General features: G+C 40.8%; 1 protein-coding gene across 11 annotated transcripts in view; it reads left to right on the top strand.

The window, feature by feature from the left end:
• The window catches only part of LRRC38 (leucine rich repeat containing 38), a 107,945-nt gene that overhangs the window by 21,798 nt on the left and 66,842 nt on the right, over positions 1-19,305 (top strand). For 6 of the 11 annotated variants that reach the window (XR_010607416.1, XR_010607415.1, XR_010607417.1 and 3 more), the window contains exon 1: positions 13,810-14,488. The exons of 4 other annotated variants lie outside the window; for them this stretch is intronic. Coding sequence is in view for 1 of the 7 variants with exons in the window: in XM_065649867.1 (XP_065505939.1) it covers positions 13,861-14,488 (628 nt within the window). In the remaining 6 variants the exon portion in view is untranslated. Of the gene's footprint in view, positions 1-13,809; positions 14,489-19,305 lie in introns of those variants that run through there. One more of the 11 variants, XM_065649867.1, reaches the window with a different exon arrangement.

A 19,305-nucleotide genomic window follows, 5' to 3' on the forward strand; every position in this document is an offset into this window, starting at 1 on the left:
TCACCCTACAGAGATGGAGGATTTTTCCTTTTCATACGTAACTTAGTAGTACAGCTGTGTAATGGTCTGTCTGAGACTAGGTACTTTTTTCTTGTACATGTTTCTATGCATCAGCATTGTGGGATGGATGCAAGACTGGATCAACTCTCTGCCAACATCTCTAACAAACTCTCTTACTAATTGTCATCTTGGGATGACAATGTTCCTTAAGGACAACCACAATAGGAACTTGCTTTCTGGTGAGGACAATATGTTGCTGAGTAAAGAGGTTGAGTCTCCGAGCCATTGCTGAACCCTCTGATTTAAGATATCCACAAAATTCTTTCAGAAGAGCCAGTATGCCCTTGGGGAGAGGGTATGGAGCCAGTGGAGCAGTTTTCTTCTGAGCTGTACCTAATTAAGGTGTTTTTTTAATGAAACTATAGTTCACCGTGTTATCATTCTGCTAAGCCAATAGGTTTTGTGAAAATAAAGGAGTTACTCTAAGGCTCTGCTTTAACAATCTATGTTTAAAGCAGTGCTTTATTATGTGCCTGTTTGTTTCAAAATAGAAGGTAAGCACACACCTGTACATGTGTGTCTGTGCTGATTGGTAGTGGACTTGCGCATGTGCCTAAATGTTGTACTGAAATGAAGTTTAGGTCTGTGCAGAGATGTTGTAATTTGATCTTTTTTTTTTTTTGTTCTGTGCATGTTATGACCATTCCCACAAATTGCCAGGATATGAGTACATGGGTTACCTTTTTTTTTTTTTTGCCAGTCAGCTCTGTGTGTTTTTAATCACAGTGCTTGAAGGGAGAAGATAGAAAGGGTCTAGAGTACAAGCAGCCCTTATATTTTCATTTCATAACCTGTCCTTTCCATCTGACCATTGCAGTCATTTGCTCAGCCTTGTGATGAGGGGGTTAAGCTGTCTCTAGGTCAGTAAGAGCAAAGAATGAGACGTAGCTGGGGGAGTAGAAGGATAGTGACTATATCCTGCAAAGTGTTCTGCCTCGGTGGCAGAAGCGTGGGATGGTGTGTTTTCCTCTGAATCAGCCAGTGTTGCAATTTGAACCCAGGAGCACTGAAGTCAATGGAAAACTCCCTGTTGTCATAAACGGACTTGGAACCAGGCCTTTAATTGGAAATTTTGTCTGACAGTTTATCCTGGAATTGATTGCGTTTCTCTGCTGAATGAAATAATCAGTATGTGTACATTTAATTCATTTAAATTGCAAAAGCCTAGCTCTAGATTTACTTTCTCTGCAAGTGAACATCACTATGATCCAGAAAGTAAGGAATACTACACAGGGCCAAGTGTGACAGTGAACTGTGGGGATGAGGCTGATGCAGCTTCTGGGGCTGCAGAGAAGGGACTGTTGTTACAGAGTTCCCTGTGTAGCATGAACCTGGTAATTGTACTTAATCTCAGATGACAATAAAATTATTACCCTTTTCTTGAAGTATCTCCGGAATTATTCCCTTTTTCACTACAGCTATCTCTAAAACAAAAGGAATTTTATATATATCAATTTCTAAACTTTTTAGGGCTATATTGCCAGAACTAGTATTTGATTTATTTGTTGTAGAAGCCCTTTGGGGACACCTGCGTCTTTTAGGACTGACGTTCAGGAGTGCCAAGCATGCAGAGCTCCTGGAAATTGTTTGAGCCTGTGCATGCTTGTCTCATCTGTAAACTGAGGCTCTAGCATCTCAAACTGGACAGAAAATAGTTTCTACTGGTTTGTGTTATGTGTCAAAAGAAGCTGCCTAGACATCAGTTACAAAAAATGCAAACTATGAATAGAATTTACTTTGTATTTCCACTTCCAGAACAATTTGTTTTGTGGACACTCTCTGCTTGTGGCTTATACAATGTTTTCTAAGACTAAATCTATTATGTAAAGAATTTTAAAACTGAGACGGGCAATTCTATACAGCATGATTTGCTGAAAGTTTACCTCAAAGTAAAGCAGAGTTGCCTTGTTGAAAGCAGATAATGAAAAATTGGTTGCTGTCGTTCTGGGTCTCCTCCTGTTTCAAGTAACAGAACATTTCCTCAGACTGAATTGTGTGGTTTTTGTATTTCAGCACCTGCCAAAAGGGGTGGGTTTGGTTGCAAATGGAAAACAGGAAATGGCCTGAAAATTAATAAAGCTTGCAGAAAACAGTTTTTATGCTTCTGACTAAATATTGCGGGGCCTGCAGCTGCCCCCAGGGCATAGAAACAGGAAAGCTGGCACAGAAAGAGATGGTGTCTTTTCAGTTACAGAGGAGATTTGCAAAGGATATAATTAAATTGGATGCTTAATTTACGCTTTGAGTGTATTTTTAATGAAAGAGTAGCAAAGGAAAATATGGATTTATTTTTTGTGTACTAGAGGTGTTGTAAGCTAAGATTTCACTTGTGTTGGAGATGGTTCTATAGAAAGATAAATTCTAACAGCACATGGAGCTGCACATTGATGGAAAATTCTGTAATAAGTCAGACAAAAGCCAGGACATTCAAATCTGTCACCATGCTACAGTCTCTGACAACTTGTGGGACTCTGCAGGACAATAGAGGGATAATTTGGATATTCCTTTCATGAGATGAGACATTTGTGTGGCATTTTTGTGTGTGTGTATAGAGAGAAGTCGTTCGTATATGTATGTGCATATACTCAGGCCTGCATAGTGGACTTTACACTGAGAGTATGGAGGATTATGTTCCCATCTTATGGAGATATTTACATGGAAGTCAAAGATTCTTAGAAGGCTTTTGCAGAAATACAGACCCTTAGCCTCAGAGATGGTTCTTACCTTCCCTTATTCACAAATTGTTGAAGTCCGTGATATCTCTTCATTGATTTGCATAGGCCTTAAATAGCTGGTGGCATTGTGGTAGCTCTTGCGTTTGAGTCTCTGTGCCTTTAGTTTCTATTATTTCTTGAAATGCATTTCATATGCAAGATACGAGTATATATATTAGCCTCTCTTTAGCTTTTAAAATGGCAATCCAGAAGTTTCTCATTGGGCAGGTGTCAAGAACGGGAGAAATGGAGGATGCAGCTTTTACCCTATTTATGGTTCAGGCATCCTTTCCTGACTTTGTGTAGTCAGACTTGCAGCTGATACAAGAGAGAAGAATTCACTGCTCAAAAAGTAAAATGTGTCCTATAGGAAGGGGTTGGTATTAGTATAGGCAAACTCAAATATTTATATTATGCAGCTGTTTTTAAGATAAGCAACTATAAATCAAACCCTGTTCCTTGAGCATCTGTGTTCCTGACTGTAAAATACTGTGTGCACAGATGTGTGAGCAGCCCTGGCTGTCAGTTGTAGAGAAGAAATGATGGAATCAGCAAACCGCAGCAATGCCTGAAGCTGGAGATCTTGGGCTGGAATAGTAATATTTATTGGTCAGTTTTAGAGATGGAGCTAGATTTTCAGCTGCTGTAACTCAGAGCTTCACCAAAATCAATATATATCAGTGTTCACAAACTGGTGCTCCACTCTATGGGGCACAGAGGAAACCTAAACTATTTTATGATCTGATAAATGGGCTATACAGGAGGCTGATGGAGACAGCAATCCTGAAGCAGCCCTGTCCCATCCTGGCCAGGAAATCCAGATCTATTGAATTGACTTTGCAAATAAGCTGGTGTTTAAGGGAATAGAAGTAAGCAGCTACACTTGCAATAGTTCTGTTTTAGATTTATGGGCAATTGTTCTTTGTACAAGCTGATTCTCTCCAAGATGCCATTTCAGTCAGTCCTGAAAAGACTTGATTAAGATGGGCTGGAAGAGGGAAAACGAAAGATCCCTGGAGCAGAGCTGCTCGGCTGCCTTCGCAAGAAAGCTTTTTCTTGCAAGAGTGAAGTTCTCTGGGGCCACACTCCTGAAAACAAATTTCACTGAAAGCAACATATTACATCCAGTGTAAGAGCTGATTGTAGGGAGTAGGCACGTTCCTGAAGACACACTGGAGCTGGGATCTCTGTCAGTAAGCACTTGATCCAGAAAAAGTCTCTCCAAAGTCTGCCAGCAGCTGTCTCTACATGACATACAATGGAGTGACTCAGAGTTAAATGTGGAATGCCCACTCTTTACTACTTTTAAACCTGTGGATGACCACCGTGTATTTAACAAAATATTATAAGGTTGACTTGGGTTTTCTCAGGTCAGGAGCGTTCTTTTAACAAGAACAGTTATATGAGGAAAGCAGCACAGCAATGGAGCCAGAAGGGGGGAAAACACACACATACTGTGTACTCAGTTTCTCATTTATTACAGAATGGTTCTATGAGCTTGTTTGTTAATACTTTCAAAGACTCACTGCTTTTAGAACGAGTTTATACAGATAAAGCAAATGTCTGTCATTTGGAATTTGCATGTCGTCACTTTTTAAATACACGTTTCTTGGTGTATTTTCAGCACACCAGCACAATGCAATCCTGAGAAGGTGGCTGAGATGACACCTGCTTGGTGTTTGAGCAGGACCCAGCACAGTCCCTGGGCTATGGGAAGCCGTCCCGTGTCCGAGTGGCCATCAGCTGTCTGGGCATCGGCAGCATGGGGCAGGATTTGTGTACAAAGTTGACCTAGAGGAATGTGATTAAACTGGAATTCACAAAGACCTTATCTTTGCATTATTCAAACCATTGCATGAGGTCACTTTTTGTGATATTAACTTGTCACTAGTAACTCAAGGGAGAGAAGGGAAGGCAGTTCAAATGCAGGATTTTCCTACCTGAGGGATAAGTTAATTCATGCTTTAAATTAGGAAATAAATGTTTCATGCTTTGCTCTGCATTTTCAGGACCTGTCTTGCATAAACTAATTCTAGGACATATGGGAGAATGAGACGGTTGCTCTCTTGGAGGTCTGCTCACCACTTTAATAGCTCCAAGCCATCTGCACATGTCTTTGGATCAAGGCACTATCATATCGTTAAAAGATAAATATTTAAAAGCCCCTACCTTTTAGAAAGGAAATGCTGAAAGCTTTTGAGGTGAATATCATCTAACTTTGAAGCTTCATCCTATTGCTGCTTCTAGTTATTTCCATATGAAACAGTGGGGAAACTGAGGCACTGAGTGCTGTAGTGACTTTTCCAAGTTTACACAAATCAGGAGTGGAAATAAGTGGAAATAAATATTGCACATTCTTCCTGTGGGGACAGTGCTGTGTCTATTCTATAAATTATTTCATTAACTATAAGTAGTGAATCGAGGTTTTTTTTTTTCTTCATTGGACTGTTAATATCTTTTTGGTTTCACTGCAGGAAACTGAATTGGAAGACCATGATTCATGTACTTGTAGGCGTAGGTAGCTGTACACCAAGTACGATACAAAGAAATTAATGATTTTAATTGCTTGCAAGGACTATTGATAATACAGCATTTTTTGTAGCAAGGATTGCTCCTAAAATAAGGGATTTAGATCCATTATCTTATAGCCTGTATGTAAAAGTAAAGACTGGTTTTTAGTAGAACTTTTTGCCTTAGAACATGTATCCAAGGAGTTTGACTGGTACTTTATTAACCCATAGAATATGTTGCATAAATCTTCCAGAAAGCTCCTCAGGAATTATGGAGCTCTATTCATGGCTCAGCAGTTGTGACCCTACACCCTCCTGCCTTTGTCCTCTGTCACTGAAGGTAACAACGATGTGTCCTTGGGCAGCAGCATCAGACCATCCTTTTAAAAAGTGACAATAAGGTGTCTGCTCTTCTGAGTGATGCCCAGTAGCCGTATTATCATTGACAATATTTCAGTATATTATATTTTCTGAGAAGTAATAAGTCTAAAGGCAAACTAAAAATCATTAGGGCTTTCTTGAACACTTACATTAACTAATTCTTGATTAGATTTTTTTTTTTTAGCGTGAAAATTGCAACTGGAACAATCAGCTTACTCCAAAACTAGCTGTTATAATGTTTCCCAGTGATATAGGTTGTAACTATATTCCTGTGGCCCTACCACAGGGTGTTGTGCGATACCTGGTTGGGATAGGAGCCAGAGAAGATGCTTGTCTGGGTAACATGTGACTTCTTATGTCATTTTGGTGAGAATAAAGGTCCCACTTTTAGGGACCCAACAATAACAATATAACAAAGTACTTTTAAGCTAAGTCCCCCTCCTGCCACCATCAAAATCTTTCATCGTTAGTAACTCCAAACACTCCAAACTTGTTTTTTGGGGAGGGCTGCCCAGGTACCGCATCGATGCCTTGACAGCTCTTTCACGCCTGTGTCCACAACAGTCACATAAATGCTTTGACACTGATATGGTGCTGGCTGTGGTAACTTTGAATAATTGGACTGCTCATGCACTGACTGACAAGTTAACTTCAAACCATCATCCTTAAAATAAAACCTTCATGATAAAGGAAAAGCGGAAAGCTAGGCTTGTATTTGCAGGAAAAGCAAATAAAGTGTTTATAACATAACATCTGTATCAGAAGCAGCCACATGTGTAATTTTAGCAAGTGTTCGTCTAAGTAATTTGTGTGTCTGTATCAAGAAAGAAATTGAAGCCTTTGATTATATGCTTAGATAAGGCATTTCTGACCATACGTTGTAGGAGATTACTTTTTGGAAAACTCAGAAGAGGATATCCTACTGAGGAATATCATAGAGAAAATGTAAGAAATAACAAATAAAATCCCTCATTAAAAGCTGAAAACGCTTTCTAAAGAGGAAACATAAACTAGCAGTTAAAATGAATTTTTCAAATTTAGTTTTTTGTTGAAAGTGCTTTGTTGGACATTTTTGGCTTCCCTATTTTCAGTCTGCAGCTGTTCCATGAGCCCTAAAAATATCTTTCTGCTTATAGCACAGCCTGAGAAAATGGAGAGTATAGTACATTTCACGTGTTACCACGTGAACAGTATTTTTACCATATTCATCTTCTGTGCCATTAACTTCCTGGAAAATTTACAAGAGCCTGAAGCAAACACACTTTTTCTTCTGGGTTCTCTTCAAATCTGAGATTCAAGAGACTCATTCTATTTTTGTGAGATGTATTTATTCTTGATATTACTAAAGAAAGTGATGTAGAGCCATCCCAGACACTGTGATGACTGTGAACTACACTCTGTGTGATGCCAGCACTAATGCCCGTTAACTTCACTAACATTCCTCAGGGAGGAAATTCTGTGGTTTACCTTTTGGTGTTGTTCCTCAGCTTTAATATCTCTGAAACGAGGCAGACCTCAAAATCGTAGAAGCCTATGTCAGTAAATATATGAAGGAGATCATCCAAAGGGTCATTACACACCCAGAGCAGATCAGGCTGCTGCTGCAGGGGCAGTGAGTTCCCTGCACTGTTTTGCTGTGGGACATCTCCTGGGTGCTGCAGCTGTGCAGCCAAGTACTCAGACACTTCCACCTCCCAATACTAAGGGTCCTACTCAAGTTCTAATGTTTAAAACTTCCACTGCAGTATCAGCACGTAGGCTGAAAGCAGCTGTGTTGAAGGGACCAGCTGTGCCAGTGATGACAAATGCACCATCCAAAGTGCAACTGTAATAAAGTTCTGGAGGTTGCATCTGATATCACTGAGAACCAGAGAAATACCCCCAGCTGGCTGTCAGCGAAGTAAGTAATTTCTGAAGCTATTATGAAAGTTAGTCATTGTAATAAATAGCATCAGTTATCAACGTGTTTTTGAAAAGCAAATCCAGAGGCAGCATTACAAGGCTCCAAACATCTCCCTTTCGGGGATTGCTGTACTCGCTGATATAATTTCACCTGACATTTCACCCATCTTCTTAACCAGGCAAGTGAGATGTCAGAAGGCATTAAGTCAAAATATGCTGTGTTCCCTAAGGGACACTATACTTCTGTGTAGCCAGAGAAACTTGTAAGAGGATGGAAAGATCCCTTTAGAGTGAAGACAAGTTAATGACCAGGATCATCTGCCATGTACAGGACCGTAGATACTTCAGTTATACCAAGAGATTGGTAACTAATGAGTTTTTGTCATCTTGCAAACATTTTTTGCATAAAGTATACGGACCTTTTCAACATTTACTTATTACTTTAAAGGTAAAAACAAGTCCTTTGCCTCAGGAGCTTTCATCCCTTTGGTTCAAGGATCTTTGTTACCATTTGCTTTGGTTTTGTTCTTCATGTGGGTATAAAACAAACAGATATTTATTGAATTTAGAAGAGGAATTTGCTTTATTTAATATGGGATTAAAAAGGGTGACAGACCTGTTCACAGAAAGAGCTCTACAGATAAAGTGTAAGGGCCAAACTTGCAGTTCTTTCAGTTAGATTGCCCTCTGAATATTCTGTTCGATTTTTTGTTTGTTTGTTTAAAAGGAACTGCACATGCATTTGTTCAGCACATACACACAAACATACATTTGCACACCCTCATTCTGTCAGTTTACTTCCCTTTGGATGTCGTGCAGGATTTTGGTGTTCCTTGTCTTCTCTCAAGCCCTGCCCTGTTGTTGTTGTCCCTTTGTACCTCAGTGCTGTGAGGTTCCAGTGCAGAGGTGGATGCACTTCTGTGGAGTCGTTATTTTGCAGAAAGCCAGCTGCTCAGAAATAACCTGTCAAATATGGAATTGCACGCTTGTGGGAATGGTACATATATTTAATGAGTGTGCGATGCACTTCCAAGTGCACTTTTCAAGCCCTATTTTGAAATTAGTCTGGTCTCTTAAGCACTAAGTTATATTTTTCATTAAGTATTTTTATGGTAAAGGGCAACAGAGAGGGGTGTAACAATTATTTGCATTATTTCTACTATTCAACTGATGCTTGGAATTCCTACTGACACAAACATACTTTCTGCATATTTAAATCCATGACATGTATGCAGCGATAGTCACTGTGGTAGATGGGAGAAGGGAAGGAAGCACAAATGATTGTCTTGGGTTTTTTTTCCTCTGCATTAGAAAACAGATCTAAAAGATCTAGACTGCTTTTTTTCCACTGTTGTGATAAGCTTGTATCGCATCAGATAAATTAATACAGCCAAGGAAGGTAGATTGTGATGTCTTTGAAGTCCCCTTACAAAAGCAAACTGAGGAATCATGAAAAGACCTTGATCTCCAATTAAACTGGCTGTGCCATTGTAACTGGAGCTGTTTTGTTACTGGGTGTGTATTTGGTACCTAATGATCTGCAGGGGTTTTATACACAAAAAATATGTGGTGTTTTTATAAACATTAACTGTCAACTCTTTTAGTTGCTGTAAATCTATTTGCTGTTCATGAGAACAAAGATAGCACTCCGAAGGGCTTTCTAGGTGGCACAAAGCACAAATTAAAACTACCTACTTCCTACTGAGAGAATACAAATTTGCTTCCCAGATATTTCAGAATAATTTCTGCTTTTCCTGTCTCACAGGAAAGGAAAACTTGCCTCCCTTTCGCTCAACATACACCATTTGTCACCCTTTACCTTCTGCTCAGCCAGATTGCGCAGCGGCACGTTCAGCCTCTGGACGCTTTGATAGAGTGATAAAGTCAGCGGTTGTTCTCTGTAGAAGGGCTGAGAAACTGTGGAGTGCACGATGGGGAAAAGATCAGTTCCTGAGAGTTATTTGTTTCCTGTCTTTTGAAGCAAACATGCAATGTTAATAATGACAATCATGGGTTAAAATAACAATCTGCTTAGCTTTGTATCAGAGCGGGATTAAATTTTGTGATTGCTTGGGGCTTTGAGAATTTGCTGGAGCTTCCTTCTCTGTTTAACTTCACTGCTTGAGACTGAGGTGCAGGTTGAAACAAGCTCCCGATATGAAAGTTATGTTCAACTCCAGCTGCTACTTTAAAGCCACTGAATTTCATAAATTTTCCTATGCAAATCCAATATTGGATTTCTTATGTTGTTTTTTTTTTTTTTTAGAAACTCTGAGCTTCTAAAGAATCTCTGATCTCTGCCAGGTTTTTTCAGATCTTGACACACCCTTTGGTGAACCAGACCAGATAAGTAGCATTTGAGAAGAAACCTGTGACCAGCTTTACTTGTGACTTTTCCATGCCAGAGTAGCAGTGGGTACACATGAGCGTATCTCTGTTCAACGGCTCAGGAGAACCTTCACTTTTAGTCACCTTTAATTTGCTTTAAAGCTGTGGTAATTTTGGGCTAACATACAAAACTATGTAGAGGGCAAGCGATTGGCTGTACTGTAGTGGCTGAGCACAAACTCCTTCCTGAGGGGAAAAAGGAAATATAATTTACAGTGTTCCGTCTCTCGTGAATGCCTTTAGTGATTGTAAATGGTTTACAACAAGATAGTGACCACATGTCTGCGTAAGCCATGTTTCTAGAGCAGATGATGGAAGTCTTTTGATAGGTTTAGGCTGGTCTCGTTTGGCCGCTGAACAGCAATGTCTAAAGGTTTCAAATTCAATCATTGCTGCTGCCACGTTGATTAATTTTGATGTAATTTCCCTCCCTGTGGCATGGCAACGACAGCAGCAGTGAAGGACTGGGCAGGTGTATTACATGCTTCAGTTCACTTCACAGTTTGTATCATCTCATAAATTGTAAGACAAAGGAATATACTCTATTTTTGCTTTTGCTTTTTCAGTCCTTATGTGTAAGATCAGAGGGAAAATTGTCCGAAGGTGGCCCTTGGCTGCTCTCATCAAAACATGCCTGGTCACAGCAGGGGCAGATGTTTCTCAAAAGAAAAAAGCACTAAAGCCAAAATGGTAAATATCTGGATTAAAATGAGACTTTTGTTCAGAGATGTTGTTTAGCACTTGGTTTCAGCGTTCCATTGATTAACATACTGTTAGTCACTCAAGTTTGAGCATTGGTTCACATGCCACACTGCTAATGTGTGATAATGAGGAGGAAAACCCTTTGCAGTGGTTCCGTGCACCTGGGACAGCAGCCTCAGACATGACTGTGCCTTAACTCAGTGAAGCGTAAGCCTGGAATAATAACTTTCTTCATGGAAAAATATGCTCAATTAGCTGTTCAAAAAAATGAATGGGGATGGACAGTTTTCGGTCTCTAAGTATGGATTTATTGGCTGAGATCTGAATCCTTCATGTATGTCTGTACTGTGATTGCTTGGCCTTATTTTTTTTTTCTTCTATTACTCAGATTGTTTTGGGAAGTCTTGAGCACTGTTCAGAGGAGGGCTGGAAGTTTCTAAGAAAAAGATGAAACGTCTGTCATTTTTCTGCAAAGCTGTTTCTTCACTAGGCAAGGACGTGCCTGGTTTTTCTCTTGGTTTCTTATTGCTTGCCATGCTATGGTACTGCAAGCACGCTAAAGATCCAGAACTGGGGTAGCTTGTCACTCTGTTTTATTTTAGAGGTTTCTCTTAGTACTATCCTGAATAGAAAATTAAAGGAACAGAAAGATGATTCTTTTAGCCTGCCTAGTCCTGTGCTTATTCAACTCCTGCAGCTGGGAGGTACGGAGATAAATTGTTTGCTTCCTCATTCTCCACAAAAGGATTTGACACAAACTTCTACATGGTTCTTTGATTACGAAATTGTTATCCTGTTTGTTTTACAAGCATGTTTTTCAAACCCATTGTGTCCCTCTTGCCTTAGGGGAGCCAGGATTGTAGATAAATGAGCTGAGATTTGATCTGTGTGGGATCCCGTCTGTGTGGAGAGAAGGATATTTACTTTTTGTTTGGCGTCAGTTTCTAACTGGGAAGCTCATGCTTTTTCAAAACTGTATGAAGTAAAATTTAGTACTGGAAGTGTTTTTGGATAATGGGTGACAAACCAATGAGGACTTTTCTTGGGATCACTGAAGAAGCATAGATTGTAAACAAATCTTTATTTCTGAGACTACTCACTGGGGTATTTTTGTATTTTATCATAGTGTTAGTTGAAGACAAAGTCCTGACATGTGTTATCTGTCTAGAACCCTGTTCTGTTCCTTGCGCTTGCTTCCCTTCTCAGGTCTGTGCATTCGTTAGGCTTGCTCTGTGACACCTCTCTGAAGATAAGAACACCACTTGGATTATATCTTTTCTTTTCTTGCATTGAGTGATTTGGGTTTCTTTAATAGGCCACTGGAAGAGGAAGAAGTGAAGCTCAAAGTGTAGGTAAACTATAGGAGTATGACAGAACTTGCCAATAGCTTATCAAAAGAGATCAGAATGGTTGTGGAATGACCAGTGTCCTGTAGGGCACAAGAGGGTGCTCTGCACTTAGCAGATAGCAGCCAAACCCCTTCTTTAGTAGGACATGCTACTGTGACTGACTGTGAATAAAAGATGAAAGAAGTCAAGCTTTAATATCTTATTAGATAGAAAGCTTTGCAGAATCTCCTTCCCGCTATCCAAAATTGCCTGAAGTGTCTGGCAAGTGAATGAATGTTTGACAAACCTACAGGGTACCTAACCCAGAATATCCAGAGCCTGACAGTAATCCCAGCTCTCCTGCCAGCCCCTTCACAAACATCTCGGACAGGAAAGCTCCACAGATCTGTGCAGAGCTTGCAAACTGAATGTGAGTGTACAGAATAAGCTGGAAAGACGGTGATGCTTACAATGCTTTCCCTACAGGGAGTAATATGTGAAGAATATACATGAGCTTAGTGAAGGAGAGGTTGACAATACTGCTTTCAGTGTTCAAGTGCAGGTAATCTTGGGAGGATAGGCTGTCTTAAAAGGGAATTTTTGTACCCAGTCCTGGATGAAACACGCTCTGAATTCAGTTATGAAATGTGACCTTAAATTGAGATTACCTGCCTTTTTTTGACCTGGGAATGAGCTTTCCAAAGGTGTTTGAGTTTCTGCTCTAATCTTTAGGACATATGTACCCCAATACAATCTGTCTCTTTACAGAAATCTTCCCCCATAGCACACTGGTGTGGCCCAAGCACTGGAGTCCCGTTTCTGGCTGTTTACGTGATGTGCAGAAAGAGGGAGAGATGGAGTTAAGAGTTAAGCTCGCAGCTGGCACAGTACTTGCCTTTCTGGGTGTGGATTTGGGGATGTCAGAAAAACACAGATGCCTTGTTGCAAAATCATCTCTGCTGACCCAGGAGAGACAAGCAGATTGGTTGTCAAATATTTCAACCCCCTGAAAATGAAGAAAATCCATTTGGTTTTAACAAGCTGAAGATTTGTTCCATAATTTGCACTTCTATGTGGCCCAACAGGCATTACAGTGCCATGTTAGAAAGTAGCTGTTCTGGTCATTGAAACAGGAAGGAAAAAAACCCTCACTTTTGAGACCATATTCTGTGTTGCTACGGTAGGTTATACTTCTTGCTTAAAAGGTAATGATTCATATTTAAATAATGTTGATATGCTTGCTCTAAAAGCCGAGAAGGCATCCAGAAGCAGCACAAGGCAGTGTTCTTTGTCTTTGGTTCCCCTCTTGCTGCCCTTCTGCTCCCTGTTTCACAAATGAAAGGGCAAACAGTCCTTAGCAGTCACCAGGATAGTTCCCTGACCCTCACTTGTATTTCTGTGGGATATTGGTCACCTTGATGTAGGCTCATGTGAAGAAACAAACTGATTTCATCAGGGTTTATTACCTGGAGGGCTTTTTAAGCATAAGCTCTTGCTGTCGGAGTCACAGGACCAGGTGTGATTTCCCGTTTGCTGGAATATACAGCAAATATGCAAACAGGCTCTTGGCTTTTTTTAGCTCACAAAAGCAAGGGAGTCCTTTGAAAGATGCTCCGCTTACCCAATCATCGCTTTCCCTTGCACTGTGCAGCATTATAACATTCTGACAGTGGAAATCCTCACATTTGCCTCCCTCCCTCTCTCCTCCAGTCTCTCTCCCTCCCCCTCCCCAGGCTGCTGCTACCGGATCTGTGATGATATGTGATCTCCTGGATACAATCACACACACGCAGAAGTACCAGGCACCGCTGCTCAGCTGAGCAAAATGTCCTTCTCCTAGAAGTGGTGCTCATCACAGCTTTCAAATCCTTGACGATGTTGCCATGCTTTCCTTTCTGCCTTCTGCCTTTTGCTGTCTTTGTCTGCCTGCTTTTCTTGCCTGTGGGTCATTTTTGCCCTGCTGTCTGTAGCTGTATGGACTACCACACCATAGATTGCCGGGATCAAGGACTCCCAAGTGTTCCTAATCCATTTCCATTGGATGTACGGAAACTTCTTATAGCTGATAACAACATTCAGGCGATACCAGCTGATTTCTTTATATTTTATGGAGATCTAGTCTATTTGGACTTCAGGAATAACTCCCTCACCTCTTTAGAAGAGGGCACTTTTAGCAGTTCTACCAAACTGGTGTATTTAGACTTAAGCTACAATAACTTAACCCAACTTGACGCTGGGATATTCAAATCAGCAGAAAAACTGATAAAACTGAGCCTAGGAAACAATAACCTGGTGGATGTGGACGAGGCTGCTTTTGAGAACCTGGAACAGCTCCAAGTGTTAGAACTGAATGACAATAACTTACAGAGCCTCAATGTGGCAGCCCTAGAAGCGCTTCCCTCCCTGCGGACTATACGCCTGGAGGGCAACCCTTGGGTCTGTGACTGTGACTTTGCCAATCTTTTCAGCTGGATACAGGACAACGCGTCTAAGCTCCAGAAAGGTAAAGCTCGGTGGTTTACAGTGCAGTACGTGTGTGTCTGTGTGACTCAGAGGGTTCTTGGTCAAATAGTCCGTGTGTCGCCTGCAGTGACCCAAACTGTGTTTTGGTCAAACTGTAATTGCATGTTTTCAACAAATGAGTCCATTAAAATGGTGTTGGGTTCTATTTAGCAGCAGGTCCTCCCCCCAGTTAAGCAATAAAATTTAAAAATTAAGCCCTAATAATTTTGATTTATAGACTAAACTTACATAGGCAGTGAAAGAGCCTTTTCAAATTCATTCAGTCCAGAGCTGATTCTCTTCCAGACTTCAGTTTCTCTCTGGTAAATGTGTTTTCTACAATGAGCTCTTTGAGCAGCTAAATATTCTGTGCCAGCACCTTAGGAAAACTGATTTTTCTCTCATTTTGCTGATCAGCTATAAAGCTGCTACAGAAGAGTTAAATCCCCATTTTATGCAATTGTGATTGTCAGCCCTTCCCTGGAAGGATTTTGTTGTGATCCTCTATGTTTGAAACCCTCTGCAGGAGCTTGATTTTTGGCTCATTAAAATAACACTGCTTCCAAAATTAGGAATAAATTGAAATGGCTCTGGAACAAAATGCAGGACGTATAATTCTGGTATTTGGGCCGGTAATTTTCAGAAACACATGGTGGTGGAAAAAAAAAGTGTGAAGACTCCCGTGGACAGGGAATCCAGACTCTTGTTCCGCATTTCCCACCCGAGCCCAAATCCTTAATCCAGCTTTAGCAAGAGATCATCTCCCCGTTCATGGCTCCCGACGAGCACTGGGCAGGAGCTCCTGCCATGGAGCTGCCCGGCTGCTGGCACAGGGCAAACTGCTCGGGCTGTAAAAACTCAGGAAAGGCTGTGGAGGGTTTACAAGTGTTACCCGACATGAAATCCCTGCTGTCTGGGCTGTGTCTGAGGCGGGGTGGCTGTGCAGAAGATGATGAGAGCTAAAAGGCTGGGGGAGAAGAGCTCAGGAGAACAGGTTGAGGTCAAGCAACTGTTTCTTTGATTTGAGACAAAAAGAGAGAAAACCACAGTGAGCCTACAAAGTTCAGAGGTCTTTTCTCTCCTTTCTTGATCATCAGAGCCTGTAGTCGGTTATTCAAGTTCTTCCTATGCTCATGACCTTGGGTAGCATTTTTTCAATGTACTCATCCAGGTTGCCCTAAATATTCTTAGCTGTAAAGCAGCTGCTTTAAGGACCAAGTCATTTGAGGAGAAAGTGTTGGGGTTTTTCCTGTCTGCCTCAGTGAAACATTCATCTTGACTCTTTCTAAACCAAACCTGGGCCTGTTCTCCCACCTTCCCTGATGCTTTAGCTAAAGGTTGGTCTCTTTGAACCAAGTATTTGCCCATCTCTCGTGCTAAATGTCAGTTCACTTTCCCTGGGCTTTCTGTCTCCTTTAATGAACTTTTAGCTCTTTTCCCTTTATCCAGACTGAGTCTGTTCAGCTTGAGAGTCTGTCTCAGCACATCTCTCTTTTCTCTTCTGCCCTGTCAGTGTTTTAAAGCAGATCTGGAAGTACCAGGTGATTGAACTTTCCCATAGTGTTGCCTGTGCTTCTCAGTGTCTTGCAAGCTTAGAGATGCTTTCTCACAGCATTTTCTCTCATCCACGGTTGTTTGCAGCCAAATAGCTCCAAAATTACTAGCTCATCCAGATCTTTCAAACTTTCAGTTAAATTTTATTTGGGAAGGCAATGAGGGAAGGAGCAAATATTCAAATGGTTGGTTTTCTCAGAGCTGTGACATGGCCAAAGCAAATGATTTGCATTTGTCCCCAGGAGCAAGTCCCCTGATATCTTTGCAGCCAGTTGTATCAGTGAGATCCAGTGCATGTATGCAGAAAAGTGTGCCAAATCAGCGTTTTCATCGCTTGTTGTCAGCTGCTGCCACAAAAACACTGCCTGTCTTCTCTAATAAACTAGCAAAACATTATTCACGAAGGTGAGAGCAAAACTAAACACAAAAAGGGAAGGCTGTCTCAATAACATTTTAAAACTGTATGGTCACAATTGAGTGCCTTTCAAAACAACTTTTGGCAAGTCAGCGTAAAACTAATTCTTCTAATCATGATTTGATTGCATTTTATGTCCAGTTTTCAGTTTTTATTGATGTTGTGACTTTATAGCCATTAGGAACAAATCGCATTAGCATTACTTGTCCGGTTGTACTTGTCCAAAGCCACGTTCTCCTGACCTTTCCTGGGAGGGGTGGCAAGAGCAACTCACTGAAGGATTCAGCGTTCAGACTCCCTGCCTTCCTCCTGGTGCTGTAAGGCTGGAGACAGAAGCGTACTTGCAGCAAACGCATCAAGATAAATAGGGCAGCAGGCATTATGTCTAGAAATGCTGCGAAAGAAAAAGATAGGGGTACGTTTTCAGGGCCTAAGAAAAGAGGTTGGTTATCTTGGCTGCACGCTTTTCCTTTGTAATTCTGCAGCAGCTCAAGCATTTGTCGCTTGACCTATACAAATAGGAAACAGCAGGTAGGAAAAAAGAGTTGGCTGGTGTTTTTCCTCTCTTGGTTTTCCTTAAGAATAAACTGTGATTAGCAGCGCAGAACAGTTCCATCACAGACTGAAGCTCCCCAGCCTTTAGATGGCAGATGTTGCAACCTGGATTTACTGAGAAGGGAAAGAGTGTGGAAGGGTGAAGGACGACGACACCTTTGCATCTGTGATTCCCAGTCCTTTCATGAAAAGTACAAAACACTGCAGAGAAACTGAAGGCTCTGTACACACTGGTGTGTCTCATGCTGGCTCAGGATGCTTCAGAATGGGTTAAGACAAGAAAGGATGTGCCCAAGCAGAAAAGAAGCACATTCCAACCAGTCTGTGGATGAATTTGGATCCAGGGCTGCTGTTTGCAAGTGTCACCGGAGCCCAGCAGTCCCTGGGGACTCAGAAGTGGCAGCAAGAACCTGGAGACGAATGGCTGGGGGAAATACATTAACAGATACATTTTTAGTTCTGGGTATTCGTTTTGATTCCTCACTTTGAACGACACTGAAAATAGTTTAATGTGCCCAGTCTTGTGTGTCTGAGAAAAACCACTCAAACTGTTACCTATTAACTAAGCCCAGCCACTACTCCACCTTTTAATTTTAGCACTGCAGTAAAATGGCACGTTAGTCAAAGCTTCTCTTGTTGTTTTGCAGGAGAAACACCAAGTCGATTTAAAAATTAGAGTTTCGTCAATGTGAACTGAAATCTCCATTATTGATCCTGAAGCTCTTACCTCTGTGATTAAGGCCTCTGGAGAACATGGTGATCTGAACAAAAGCCATACTCTAACTCATTGGTTTTGCACAAGCCAGGTCCATTTTCTTTCTGGCATGTTACCAGAAATAGCTTGTAAAGTTCTAACTTTGCTGCCCTGGCTGAGTAGCTGCCTGTAAAGGCTCTTCCCAGCTGAGCTGCCTTTGCACATCTAACGTGTCGCTTCACACAAACAGCTGGGATTTGAATCACTTTACAGATCCCAGCACTTATTCATCTAATCTAAATTTCTAAATAAAGGCTTAATTGGCAGCAAGTGAATACTCTCACCTGCCAGATTTGCAAGCAGACTTATTAAACTGCGCTAAAAGTTTTGCAGTTAAACTCAGCACTTTAAGATGGCAAACATAGTTTTATACTTGTAAAAAGATATTAAAACCGGCATTTTCATCATACTCCAAAACCAAAGCACATTTTTTTCCCTCTGATTTGGTTATTAATTGATTAAAACCAAATTAGTGCATGTGGTGCAAAGCAGACAATGGAACTGTGAAGGTCAGTGGAACAGTGAGAATATATAATAGTGGGTTTTTTGCTAGAGAAGACAAAGTGTTCACTATGGGTCAAAATGGTCAAGTCATAAAACTTAAAGATTTTTCTGTAGAAGGATGTTTGATTTTATAGGCATTTGTTAAGCCTGAATGGCAGCGTGGTGTCCAATGTTTCGTGTTAAAGGCTTCCCCTTAGGAGGGGCGTGGAGATGAAGAATATTGGATAAATTTTTTTGCGATGAGTCACTTTTGAGATTTCTTGTGTTTTCTGCTTCAACGGGAGCTGAAAATCCTACAAAAATACACTCTACTTTCTCCTGTTTGGAAGGGCTTTCTTCTGCTTTAAGAGCTTCTGTATCACATTTTATCTTGGCTAAAAATCTTCACCTACTTATTTTTTAGTAATACTGTTTGAAACTCAGGGCTCATCCAACAAAAGGTTGTCGCTGGTGCATGTGACCTACAGAACTAAGGTCAGATAAATTTTGTGTAACAAAAAGAAATAAAAGTAGTTTGCAGTGGCCCCATTGAAGTGCTCTGTAGAGATCGCGGTTGCTGATTTTTTTTTTTATTCTCGGTGAACATGCTTTGGGCAGCTGTGCCCGTGACCTTGTTTGCTAATGACTAATGCATTTTTAACATTACTTTCAATTAGAGTTTCAGTATTCTGTGGAGTGTGACTGGGGTGTCTCCTTTCTGTCATCTTGCCCTCGTTTTGCTTTTTACGGTTTTTCTCCTCAGTATCTTTGGAAGAACTTTTTCATGAAGTTGTGTAGAGTTTGAGATCGGAAGAAATAGTTGATGTCTCTGCTTTTCACACTAGATGCAATAGTGTTTTCTCAGCCTTTTGTGTTTAATACAGACTGTTTAAGTTCTCCACTATACATTGCAAGAATAAAAAATTTTGCTGCCCTCTATTAAAACAGTATTCGAAAGACTCTTAGCAATTTGATGAGAAGGTTTAGACTGAGCATTTTTGTGGGTAGCCTGTATACACTGATATGTCCAGAAAGACTTGAAAAATTCATCCAGATT

Source organism: Caloenas nicobarica, chromosome 22 (assembly GCF_036013445.1).
Source record: "Caloenas nicobarica isolate bCalNic1 chromosome 22, bCalNic1.hap1, whole genome shotgun sequence".
Classification (NCBI taxonomy): Eukaryota; Metazoa; Chordata; class Aves; order Columbiformes; family Columbidae; genus Caloenas; species Caloenas nicobarica.